At 49.0% G+C, this 13,209-nt stretch overlaps 1 protein-coding gene across 4 annotated transcripts in view; it reads left to right on the top strand.

The window, feature by feature from the left end:
* The window catches only part of LOC142456594 (aldo-keto reductase family 1 member D1-like), a 43,751-nt gene extending 30,918 nt beyond the window's left edge, over positions 1 to 12,833 (top strand). For 3 of the 4 annotated variants that reach the window (XM_075557745.1, XM_075557746.1, XM_075557747.1), the window contains 5 exons: positions 2,585 to 2,707; positions 5,060 to 5,169; positions 6,396 to 6,561; positions 9,090 to 9,172; positions 12,791 to 12,833. In XM_075557745.1, coding sequence (XP_075413860.1) covers positions 2,585 to 2,707; positions 5,060 to 5,169; positions 6,396 to 6,561; positions 9,090 to 9,172; positions 12,791 to 12,833 — 525 coding nt within the window. The remainder of the gene's footprint in view (positions 1 to 2,584; positions 2,708 to 5,059; positions 5,170 to 6,395; positions 6,562 to 9,089; positions 9,173 to 12,790) is intronic. The other variant, XM_075557748.1, reaches the window with a different exon arrangement.
* The last annotated feature ends 376 nt before the right edge of the window (positions 12,834 to 13,209 follow it).

Raw genomic sequence — 13,209 nt, forward strand, 5'->3', positions numbered from 1 at the left:
GGGATAAACAATCTGGAGGAGAAACCAACGGGGACTTACAGTTCTGGGGAGACATAGGAGAGGGGGAGAGGGTAAGGAAGTGGTTGTTACCAAACCCAGCCACAAGGGAACAACAAGTAATCCAAAAATCGGTGGGGAGGAGGGTATAGCAGACCTAGTAGGGCGTGATCAAGGGCAATGTAACTGAGAGGAATTACTGAAACCCAAATAGTGGGACAAGTGGAAAGTAAAAGGAAATAGAGGAAGGAACTAGGAGGCAAAGGACATTTATAGAGGTCTAAATACAGGCATGTACATGTGGAGTTGTTTTAAGGGGTAAGGATCAAGAATTTCTAAGTTAGCCAATTATTATGTTAAAGGGGATTTTAAAAAGTTATTAGCAATATGAAATTTAATTTTAAAGGCAAAAATAATGAAGAACAATATCAGATGTAGATGTAATAAATAGTTGAATAGATGTAACCAAATCCAGAAAATGAACCCACTGTAATCTTGTCGATTCCAACTCAGAGTGACCCTACAGGACAGAGTAGAACTACTCCATGGAGTTTCTCCCACTGGTGGATTTGAACCACCGCCCTTGCAGTTAGCAGATCCCAGCTTTACCCACTCTGCCTCAAGTGATTGTGAGGATGGATAGGAAAGAATAAGAAAAAAAATCAGTGTGAGGAAATACCTCCATATGAAGAAATATTTATTTTAATTAAGGAAAATTTAAGATGCAAATGGAATAATAAAAATAATCCACAAGAAGAGGAAAAGAATAGATGGGAAAATAGAAAATAACTGATAAGATGGGAGACTTAAAATTGATAGTATCAATCATCACATTAAATGTAAATAATCATAAACACACCAATTAAAAGGCAGAGGCTATGAGATGGAGCAAAAGCAAAAACCCCATTATAAACTATATGGAATAAACCCATTTGAAGTAAAACAACCAAATAAACTAAAAGTCACAGTTTTGTTGTTATGGCTATTTTTATTTAAAATAACCTAGCAACAGTGGAATGAATTGAAATAATCGATTCAATGGGAAGAACAGTCTAAAGATATTTATACACAATGAATGTAAATGAGCTAAACTCACCTAGTAAAAGGCAGAGGTTATCAGATAATATTAAAAACAAGAAACGCCTAAGCATACCCACTGCTGCCAAGTCCGGTTTGCCTCCTAGTGAACCTCCAGAACACAGTAGACCTGCTCCGGGGCTTTCCAAGGCTGTCAATCTCCTTAGGAACAGAGAGCCTCACCTTTCACTCAGGTACCAGCTGGTGGGTTCAAACTGCTGACTTTGCAGTTAGCAACCACCGTGTAACCCACTATGCCACCAGATATCCTTGCACCAAAGCATTAGGACACATAAAAGTTAAAGTATGAGCCCAAACCATTGAATACTTTTTTTTAAGTTGGCATAGTTCTATTAATATCAGATAATATAGACTTACATTTTAAAAAATGATTAAGTATGGAAAGAGTCACTGTATAATGATTTTAAAATTCAATTAGCCTGGAAGTCATAGCAATTTTAAACATATATGTACCAAATAGAGGAGCCCTGGTGGCATAATGGTTATGAGTTGGGCTACTAACTGCAGAGTCAGTAGTTCGAAACCACCAGGCACTCCACGAGAGAAAGATGAGGCTTTCTACTCCCATAAAGAGTTAAAAGTCTCAGAAACCCACAAGGGCAGATCTGCCCTCTCTCGTAGTTAGAATTGACTCGATAGCCATGAGTTTGGTTTTCTTTACCATTATAATACCTTCAAAATATGTAAAGGAACAATTGAGAGAATAACAAGAAGACATTGATAAATCCAGCAATATAGATATGGGAGATTTCTGACACCGACTTTTCATCGCTGATTAAACAGGAAAAGCTAATGCTATGCCTGGACCTATCTACATCTATTGAGAGAGAATCACATCCCCAGACAGGTGGATGTAGATTTTTCTTACACATACAAAACATTTGCAAAAATTGATCAATGTACACAGCATAAGGAAAACCTGAACAGATTTTAAGAAGTACGATGACTTTTATTTGGCTGGTGTACACGGTAAAGATATAAGGGGGAAATATAACATGTGCTTTCTCAGCCAAATGAACCACGGAATTCCTGTCCCTTCATAGAAACGCAGGGACGTTCCTCCTTGTGTAATTCACCAAAGCAAACACCAAGCTCAAGGCCATGGAGTCGATGCCGACTCAAACCCCACAAGACAGGCTAGAACTGCCCTTGGGAGTTTCCAGACCGGGACTCCACATGAGTAGAAAGCCCGTCTTTCTCCCAAGGAGCTGGCTGGTGGGTTTGAACTGCTCACCTGCAGTGAGCAGCCCACTGTGTCACTTATAGGTCACCAGGGCTCCTCTTATTCTGATAAACAGGCTGCCTTCAAGTTCGCGTCTTTTCAGGCTCCTCTCCTCCTTTCCCTCCTCTTCCTCCTCCGTCATCTCTTCCTTTCCCTCCTCCTCCTCTTCCTTTCCCTCCTCTTCCTCCTCCTTCATCTCCCCCCCCCACCCCCAATCCTCCTTTCCCTCCGCCACTTCCTTCTTGACTAGTTGGTATTTACACACAGGCTTTGGAAGCTTGCAAAGATGCCGGCTTGGTGAAATCCCTTGGAGTGTCGAACTTTAACCGCAGGCAGCTGGAGCTCATTCTGAACAAACCAGGACTCAAATACAAGCCTGTTGTCAACCAGGTACGGCTTCAGGAGGGAATTTGCTAACTACTGAGCAGAGTGAAACCTGGGGTCAGGGACAGGCAGTCTTGTGGCAATTCCACGTGCATCTCATCATGAGACCCAGGATAAGTCATCTGACTTCCCTCAATAGACGTGCATCTCTTAGGAAAAGATATTTGAAAGCAAAACTCTAGGCAGAAGTAAGCAACCCTGGGGGCCGGGGGGGAGCTGTATAGTTTTACTGTTGCTGCCGTTAGGTGCCATCGAGTCGGTGCCAACTCAGAGCGACCCTCCTGACAACAAGGGACCGCGTCCTGGTCCTGCGCCAACCTCACAGTGGTCCTCATGCTCGAGCCCATCATGGTGGCCACCGTGTCCATCCATCTTGCCGAGGTCGTCCTCTGTTTGGCTGCCCCACTCCCGGACCAAGCACGAGGGCCTTCCCAGGACCGGTCTCACTCTCTAGGGACGCCGACACCAGAAGCTTTCTCTCTGCCTGTGCAGCTCCCGGCAACGCTCCACTTGGCTTCTGTGATCAGGGCCCCTGTGCAGCCAAAGTCTCCTTCCTTATTTGTGTCTTCTTTCCAGGGTCATGGATCATGCACACTGACATCTCTTCTCACGGGTTAGCGATAAGGAGGCCGTTCAGACTTTGGTCTGAATGGGAGTTCACAGTTTCACTCTGCTTAGTTTGAATGCAGCGATCTGGGTCAGTCCACGTAAGGTTGTTGGCCACACTCTTCACATGCACCTCTTTTCTCTGCCGGCACATGCAGCCAAGGGAAGCCGAGGGGACCTGGGCGGACCTGCCGTCACAGGCATGGGGGTCCACAGCATGTGCAAAATGAAAGAACCGGCTGTGGTTGTCAGAGCCCTCGAGTCGGTTCTGAATCACAGCGACCTAACAGAGTGGACTCCTGCCCCGTCAAGCACCGTCTGCACATGATTGTTACATCTGAGCCCTTGGAGCACCTCCAGTGCCAATCCAGAGCATTGAGGGTCTTCCTCTTTTACCCCGACCCCTGTTACCTTTGTGGGAGACCATCCTTTCATCTAACCACGCTCCACTATGGGAAACGGGCTCTGGACTGCTCCACAACTACCAGGGACAGAGAACTCTGCTGGGTGTCACTACTTCTTGTTGGGTGCCACCGCTCCTCTCGTTGGACAGAATGAAGCATGCCCTGGCCCTGTGCCATTCCTGTGGTCTAGGCACGTCCAAATCCATTGGACAATATTCCTTTGTAAGCCACAGCCTTTGCATTTGGAAGTACCTGCCAAGCCTTTCCCCTAGTCTGCCTGAGTCTGGAAGCTCTGCTGAAAGCTGCCCCCCACGGGCCACCCTGCTGGTGTTTGGGGTCCTGGTGGCATAGCTCCCAGCAGCGTGGTACCATACACGTACACACTCACACACTCACACACATGTACACACTCACACACACGTACACACTCACACAGACACAGACACGTACACACTCACACACACGTACACACCCACACAGACATGTACACACTCACACACACGTACACACTCACACACGTACATACTCACACACACATGTACACACTCGTACACACTCACACAAACGTACACACACACGTACACACTCACACACATGTACACACACACGTACACACTCACACACACGTACACACTCACACACACGTACATACTCACACACGCATGTACCACAGACTGACTGGCACTTTTAGTGCCAAGTGCTGCAATCAGAAGTTCAAGGTGATGTAAGTTTGTTTTGGAAACTTGTATTTGCTGCAAAGTTTACTATGGATCGCTGGGTTCACTCCCCTGAAGCTGTTCAACTGTTCTTGTTACACAATATTGGATTCGTTCCCCACAGTGCTGGAATTGTGGCGGAGGGGTAAGGAGTTGGCCTGCTACCGGCAAGGTCAGCAGTTTGCAACTCCCTGCTGCTCCATGGGAGGAAAATGAGAATTTCTCTTCTTGAATCATTTTATTGGGGCCCGTACAACGCTTACCACATCCATCCATCATGTCAAGCACATTTGGACATTGCTGTAAAGAGTTACAGTCTCAGAAACCCACAGGGACTGTTCTACCGTATCCTGTAAGGTCACTGTGAGTCAGCATTGACCCGAGGGCCGTGGGTGTTGTTTCACTTCAGTGTCCCATTGGACGACGCCGGCACTTGCTTTGCTTTGGTTCACACAGCATGTAGAGCACAGCGCTGTCTGGGTTGGGGGCTGGGGGGGCAATGTCAGATGTCCTTTGAGATCCATGATATTTTTCCCTGTAGGATTCCTATAGTCTTAAGAGCTGGGTAAAATCATATTCACCAACAAGGCCCTAACTGTGTACTTTGCTCTCTCCTACACAACACGTCGTAGGTGGAATGCCACCCGTATTTCACCCAGCCAAAGCTCTTGAAATTTTGCCAACAACACGACATTGTCATTGTGGGGTACAGCCCTTTGGGGACCTCCCGGAACCCAAGCTGGTAAGTTAACACCAGGGTGCAGTCTCCTTAGGAAGGGAGAAGGAGGGTAAAGTGTTCCCCTGCTGAGAGTGAGTGTGGGCTGAGGCAGTACCCTGGCCTCTCCTAGACCTTCTCCAGTTACCCACACTGGGACGGGTGGGTCATCCCTCCTCCTCACTGAGGTGTTGTAAGAATCTGGTCCATTCTGCAAGAAGCTGTCCCGCTGGCCAGGAGCCGCAGGAATGCTGCTCAGAGAACAGAGCCTGGTGCCCTGCTTGGAAGAAGAGGGCAGGAGCTTTCATGGAAATCGGAGTCCTGCTGGCACAGTGGCTTACTCACTGAGCAGTTAGCCCCAGATCACCCATTCGAGCCCACCGGTCCCTCCCTGGGAGAAAGAGGAGACTGTGCTCCAGAAAGATTTAAAGTCTCAGAATCCCAACGGGAGCTCCCCTCTGTCCTGTGGGCTCAGAATTTACTGGGTGGTATCGCGGGGTTCTCACACCTTGACCTGGGCAGCCCCAAGTAAAACACAGAGCACTGCACAGCACAAGAAGCGAGAGGGTCAGCGGGCGGAAAGCACAAAGTTTAGGTGGGGGTTAAGGGTTGATTACACAGGATTCCTGTACGCATCAACGTCCTTTGAAATGTGAAAGCTGGCACCTGGCTAGGAGAGTGTGACTTCTCACCTGGAGGAGTGGCACCTTAGACAGGGGTTTCAGCCAAGAAGCCATCCTTCTGGTCCCCCTCTCCCCCAACCCTGCAGTTCACCTGGCTTACATCCCCACCCACTGCTGCCCTGGACCACAGGCCCACCATCCTTAGTCCTGGCACGAGGACCTTCCCTCTGAAACTGTCCCGTCTCCATGTTCACTGTGTGGCTGTGCAAAGAATGTTATAGAAATGCATTCTGCGGGCATAGTTCCAAAAGTTTATACATTAACTTTTGTTCTGTTTTTGCCTCTGATTTCGATGGCAAAGTGGCAGTGTCTCAGCCTTGCCTCCACGCTGCTTCGTGCATGCACGCCCTCTTGCCCGCTCCGGCCCGGCACTCTGTGTGTGACACAGCCATCTCGGTGACCCTCAGTCCACGCAGAGAGCAGCTCTTTTTCTGTTCGAGCACCACTGTGCCCTCAGAGAAGTGGGCTACAGGGGACCTGTGCTGGCAGACGACGAGGTGTTGGGTTCACTACCATCGTTCTCCTGGCCCGCGCTGAAGGCGATGCATGTGTTTGTTTTTGTTCTTTAAGGGTGAACGTGTCATCTCCACCTCTGTTAAAGGACGCATACTTAAACTCCCTGGGGCAGAAGTACAACAAGACGGCAGCCCAGGTTGCGCTGCGTTTCAACATCCAGCGGGGGGTGGTCGTCATCCCCAAGAGCTTCAATATCGCCAGGATGAGAGAAAACTTCCAGGTAAGGGCTGGCTGTTGGAAAGGTGACCAGAGGGCTGTTGGAAAGGTGACCAGAGGGCTATGTGGTTGCTTTGAGTAAAATGTAGAGAATTTCCCACCAGGATTACGAAACACCAAGACCAACAGTCACGGCCGTGAGTCAATTCCAACTCAGAGTGGCCACCCTACAGGACAGAGCAGAGCCGCCCCCATAGTTTCCAAGGCTGTCGTCTTTACAGACTCTGAAGAGCTCTCGTGGCACAGTGGTGACACAGGCTGCAATGCAAAAGGCCAGCAGTTCAAAACCACCAGCTGTTCCTCAGCAGAAAGACGGGCTTTCTACTCCTTTAAAGAGTTACAGTCTCAGCGGCAGGTCTACTGTGTCCAATAGGGTCGGTGTGTGTTGGCATTGACCGATGGCTGTGAGTGGGGGTGTTGGTTTGGTCTCCAGCACACTGGTTGATGGGTTTGCAGTTTGAAGCCCAACCTAGCCCACTGCCTCTACAGAGTTCCTGGTGCAGTGTATGGACAGCCATGCACTGCCCTGGTCTTGTAGAGCAGCTCCTGCCTGTGACTGGATCTGAGGCCATTGCCGCGCTGTGGATATTGCCTGCTCCCATGCCCTTTATCCAGCTCCTTGATGGTCCCTGACCCCTCGTCTGTTGATGTGACATCCCTACTCCCTTCACCGCCAGCTCAGCAGGAAGAGAATGCATAAAATTCATAATTTGTAATAGTCCACGTCCCTTCTTAACGGCTCCAGGGAAAATGAGAAACACATTTGGGTGTTGCTGACAAGGACCACCTAGAATTCCTGAATGCCAGGTGCAGGAATTCCATAGACAGGAGATATGGTTTGTCCTACCCTTGAGTAACTTTTAAAAATATATCTCTATATAAGTATCAACTAGGAGGCCACATCCCCCAACTTTCTTTGCCAACAAGTCAATTCCAACTCATAGCAACCCTGTAGGACTGGGTCGAACTGTGCCTGTGGGTGTCGGAGGCTGTCCATCTAGAAAGCTCCAGCTTGAACGTGGGAGCAGCTGGTGGCTTTGCACATGGACCTGTGATTAGTAGCTCAGTGTGTACCCCACTACACCACCCAGGGTTCCTGGAGGGCAAATCGGAATCCAGGAAAAGCCATTTGTAAAAATCCACACTCAACTCCCTTATCAGGAAGCCCTAGGCCAGCAGGCCCGAGAGGGGCCACTACGTCTGCAGTGGACGTACCAAAGCAAAGCAAGCGAACTCACTGCCCCGGGGTCAATGCTGACTCACGGCCACCCCTGTGGGTTTCTGACATTGCAACTGTTTATGGGAGTAGAAAGCTCAGTCTTTCTCCCATGGAGATCCTGGTGGTTTCAAACTGCCAACCATGTGGATTGCCGCCCAACTTGGAAGCACGAGCCCACCAGGGTTCCTGTGTCGCTTACATGAGTACTGTCGAAAACCTCCCACGACTGAAGAACCTCTGGTTGGAAACCATTGGTTTGCTCTTTTACTGTGTGATTTTTACTGTGAATTGGCAGCTCTATTTCCCATTGAAGAATTCATGCACATTGGGTTTCATCTCCTTCATCCCAATCCCCACACGTAATATCCCAGATCCAGTGTCCTGCCCGGGTCTCTGGTTACCATGACTCCTGCTATGCTAACCCTGCGGAACTTTATCATTGGGTAAACGCTCCTCTTGCGACCTCAAATGGTTGATGGTTCTAAGTTTAAGATCCACCACCCATCCATCAGCCTGTCATCCTGCGGGCGGTGGCTTGAGCGTTACTGTGGTGCTGGACATGATGTTCCCAGCATGTCCAACAGCATCAGGGTCACCCCTGAAGGACAGGTTTCAACAGAACTTGTAGACTAAGTCGAGGAAGAAGGGCTTGGTAATCAATCTATTCTGAAAACTAACCCATGAAAAATTAGCATGTGCAAGCAACAGAGTCCAAACCACTATTAAAACCTGAAAGCAGGAAACACAAATGAAAACTTGTACAGAAGCTGTTGAGAGGCTGCCGTTGGGTGCTGTCAAGTCAGTTCTAACTCAGGGCAACCCAGAGGACAGGGCAGAACTGCCCGCCGTGTTCCCTGTACACGACCAGACTTCTGGGGCTTCCTTCCTGCAGAGTGGCAAGGTGACCTTTCCATTGACAGCCCAGCAATTCACTATTTCAGCACCAGAGTAAGGAGCTTATCCAGGCAGGGCAAGGACGCTTCATATGTGACAGTTGGCGGGAGGGGGGAGGGTGTGGGGGGTGTGTGTGGAGGCAGGGCGGGGGTCATGTTGGGAGATTCTTGCACCTTTTCCCCAGCGATATTCTATGTCCAAGACCCATGGGAGAAGGGAGCCCGGCCTCACAAGGCCAGTTGCAGGAAGTCTCCCCTTGTCAAACTCCTCTTTGTCAACTGCAGACTTCCAGCGGTGCCGGGCTCCCTCTGCAGGCTGCAGTGCACATGCGCAGCGCTGGCCCCACTGCCCTTCCAAGTTTGGTCCCTCACTGCCTACCCTCCAAGCTGTTCTAAGTGCCGCTGTTTCCATTCTGTCAGATCTTCGACTTCTCCCTCACAGAAGAGGAGATGAAGAACGTTGAAGGACTGAATAAAAACGTGCGCTTTGTGGAGCTGCTCATGTGAGTGCTGGGCATTGTTCAGTGGGCACACACACACACACACACACACACAGAAGCATATCTATGACATTGCTTCATAAAATTCCTGGGGGGATTGAAATTGAAAATAATTTCATTTTTTCCACCAGCTTTTGAAAGCCCTCTCATGTGCAGGCAGACTGTGGAGATGTGTTTTCCCTTCGGTTCCTGGTCACTGCAGTGAAGCCAGTGTCGCAGTATTTACACTCGGCTGAAGTCTATCAGGAGGAGCCCTGGTGGCTGAGTGGCTGCGCATTGGGCTGCGATGCACATGGTTAGCAGTTCAAAACCACCAGCAGCTCCTCGGGAGAAAAACCTGAGCTTTCTGCTCCCGCCAACAGTTGCAGCCCCAGACACCCACAGGGGGTCACGATGAGTCAGCCTTCACTCCATAGCAGGAAGTTTGGTGGTCATTTGGTAGTCCATTGGGAAGAGCCTTGGCCTCAGAGTGATTATGCATTGAGCTCCTAACCACAAAGTGCTCAGTTCAAAACCACCAGGCAATCCTCTGGAGAAAGATGAGGCTTTCTGCTCCTGTAGAGTTACAGTCTCAGAAACCCACAGGGGCAGTTCTATTCTGTTCTATTGGATCGAGATGACTCTGAATCAATTCAATGGCAGTGAGGTTGTTTGGTTTGAGCAGTCCATTAAAGGAACACTGAAGGTTGGTCATTGGGTTGCTAACCCCTCGGTCAGTGGTTTGAACCCGCCATCGGCTCAGAGGGAGGAAGATGAGGCTGTCTGTTCCCATAAAGATTCAAAGTCTCAGAAACCTTATATAGGGTCACTATGGGTTGGCATCACCTCAATGGTGGTGGGTTTGGGGTAGTCTTAAGAAGTATTCAGTAGGATTACAGAAGCATTTGAAAAATGGTGAGAATGGTTAAAAAAAGATAATATAGGGGACATGAAGTCAGCCTGTGTTGTTGGGAAAAGTTGCCTTAGGAAACTTGCTCGAGGCAGGGTGGCCACAAACTTCCACATGGTAAGATGCGGTGTCTGTGAAGCACAGCAAAAAGAGGCCCAATGAAAGGATGCATGCCTGTGTGCACACACACAAATATACATACTTTTTTCTGCTTAAGAATTCCCTACTCATCTTTCCAGTTCTTCAAATCTCCTCCATTTTCAAGTTCTTTTTGCCATCTACTCCCTAATGAGCATCTAGGAAATGCTTCCCAGCAATCTATGTGTCCCACTAGTTTCCATGAGTCAATGGAACGGTTTGTTCAAGAAAAATGCAGGGCACCAGAAGAATGCCTAGAACCGAGCACACAGGGGTGGAGATGGAGACAGGACCCTTTGCCAGAGCTGGCAACGCAGAGAGGCTATAACTGCCGACATCGAGAGGTTTCTATTGCAGAAACATCAGTAAACTGAGAAGGAGCAGGGAGATAAAACCAACCCACAAATGCTGTCTGTCTGTCTGTTTGTTTGTTTGTTTGTTTAGCAGACTTACTATTAGTGGCATTATTTCCTTGATGGGTTTAATGGTTAATTTTGGCATCGTTGGTAAAATAATCCAGGATAGCAGATAATAACTGGAAAAATGAAGATTAGGCCTTCGTTGGAAAAAACAATCATATTATTTCACAGGTCCTGAGTGATGGTCTTGTGCTGCTAACCCAAAGGATAGCAGGTTCAAGACCACAGCCACTCCTCACAACAAAGATGGGGCTTTCTACTCCCATAAAGAGTTATAGTCTCAAACTCACAGGGGCAGTTCTGCCCTGTCCTGTGGGCTTCCCGTGAGTTGGAATTGATTCAATGGCAGTGGATTTGGTTAGAGAGTTGGAATGGTGGAAAAGCACTTCCCGGTCGGTCTTTGACATTGGAGTCTTTTGTTTATTTGTTTCTTATTTTAGTTTAAAGCTTGTCTTCCTTACAGAGGATGAAATCTTGGGGTGTCCTTGGCCTGGCACACACCATGTCCCAGGCACTGTTGCTTAAGAGACAGGCGCATGAAATAATAACGACAAGTTGAACTTCTTACCACAAGAGCAGCAGTTCAAAACCACCCACTGCTCTTCAGGGGAAAGATGAGGTTTACTACTCCCATAAGGATTTAGTCTCAGCAACTCACAGGGGCGGGTGTGCTCTGTCCAAAGGCCCACTGTGCGTTGGAATCGAGCCGATGGCAGTGAGTTGCGTTTATAATAAGAACACAGGGAAACCTGTGAACGCTGGAACCGATTGGGGCAGAACCATGTCAGAGGAGGAACATAACCTTTTCCAAGAGCAGAGAATGATAGAAAAGGGGTCAGACTGCACCTTATCCGAGGCAGGGCAAGTTTCTGGTCTCATGGGTTTAACTACAATCATGGGAGCATGGTTTGCTTGACCGCCCCATCCAGACCTCTAATTTCCAACCCTGAGGAGGTTTGTGAGCCAAACTTCAAACTCACTGCCATGAGTAGACGTTGGCACATAGCGAGCCTACCGTAGAATTGCCCTGTGGGCTGCTGAGCCCGTCCCTCTTTACAGGGGTAGAAAGCCTCGTCTTTCTTCCGACCTGGTGAGCAGCAGAAGGAGCAGCGGTGGTGAGAAGAGGCTGTCAGTGGTGGGACGAGAGCTGGGAAGAGACCTGCTCAGTGGTCCAGCAGAACAGAGACAGCTGCCGCCAAGAGGGCACAGGAGGGTGTTGTCGGGAAGAGAGCAGCAAAGAGAAGCAGCAGCAGGGGCCAGGCATTCTGAGCAGAGGGTTGGTGTGGCTGCAGCCGGCTTCCCCTGTGCCTGAGCGTGCACACACACGCACACGCGCACACACGCGCGGGCACACAAGTACTCCCGAGGTGCTGTCCCGAGCTCCCAGGGAAGATGGGGGCATGAGAGGATGCATGGAGCAAAGTGGATGACATACAACTGGAATTGGTAGGAAAGACGGCATTGTGTTTAGCTGGTACTGCAATCACAAATGCATGGCTTTAACCCAGAGAGACTTACTCTCTCACACGCTGTTGTTTCCAGGTGCCGGCAGGTCGGGTCCCGTCTATGGCGGCCCTGTGCACACGGAACAAAGCACTGCCTGCTCTGTGCCAGCCTTGCACGTGTTCCCATTGCTGGAGCCCCTGTGACGGCCACTGTGTCCATCCATCTTGCAGAGGGCCTTCCTCTTTTCCACCACCCCTCCTCTTTCCCAAACATGATGTCCTTCTCCAGGGACTCATCTCGCACTCTACGAAGTGAGACGTCCAAATTCAAAGCACGACTCTGAGGCTTTCCTCTCTGTGTTTAGCAGGTTCCCCGCACAGGGGCTCTAGGTCCAAAGGATACATTCCATTTGTGGCTCCTCTTTCTGCTTGTTTCTCTCATTGTATCTCTTGTGGGATAAAAGGTGGTGGAGGCCACATCCCAGGAGAACTCACCTTACATTGGATTAAGTCTCTGACCTGGCATCCCTTAACCTGACCCCCTTAACTGCCACGTGACTTCCTTACGTAACTGCCAAACCACTCGCAAACCTGGCCCAGCCGTGACATGTATTTGATGGAGAACCATGTTCAATCCATGACAGGAGGAATCATTAGGGAGACTATGACAGTTACTAGTACCAGTTGTGCCGCATTGCCACTGACTTCAATGTCTTCCTTCTGTTGGCAGGTGGAGTGATCACCCCGAATACCCATTCCATGATGAATATTGACTTCAGAGATCTCTTGACCTGATGTCTCCTCCAGCTGTGCCATGATCTTGACTGGGAGTCAAAGGGGGCATGTCTTCATCCAACAAAATCATGGTCACTTAGCCCTTGTGTAGCTTGACTTGACTTGGTGATGTTGAAGGGGAAAAATGCTTAAAGCTGTTCAAATCATTGGTGGGAAATAACCATTTTATTTGAAAGTTGGTTCTGGTTTGTAGAAGCAAGAAACCATGAGACTTTAGAACATACTAGATAAGTCCATAGAAACTCCTGAGTCTAGTTTCTGGTCTCTGCTGGTGGTCTGGGCTCCTTTACAGTTAGTAGGGCAACGAGATGGTGGATGGCCAGCACTGGCCAATGGCGCACTGTCTGGGGGCTT

The sequence above is a fragment of the Tenrec ecaudatus genome, chromosome 9 (genome assembly GCF_050624435.1).
Source record: "Tenrec ecaudatus isolate mTenEca1 chromosome 9, mTenEca1.hap1, whole genome shotgun sequence".
NCBI classification, from domain to species: domain Eukaryota; kingdom Metazoa; phylum Chordata; class Mammalia; order Afrosoricida; family Tenrecidae; genus Tenrec; species Tenrec ecaudatus.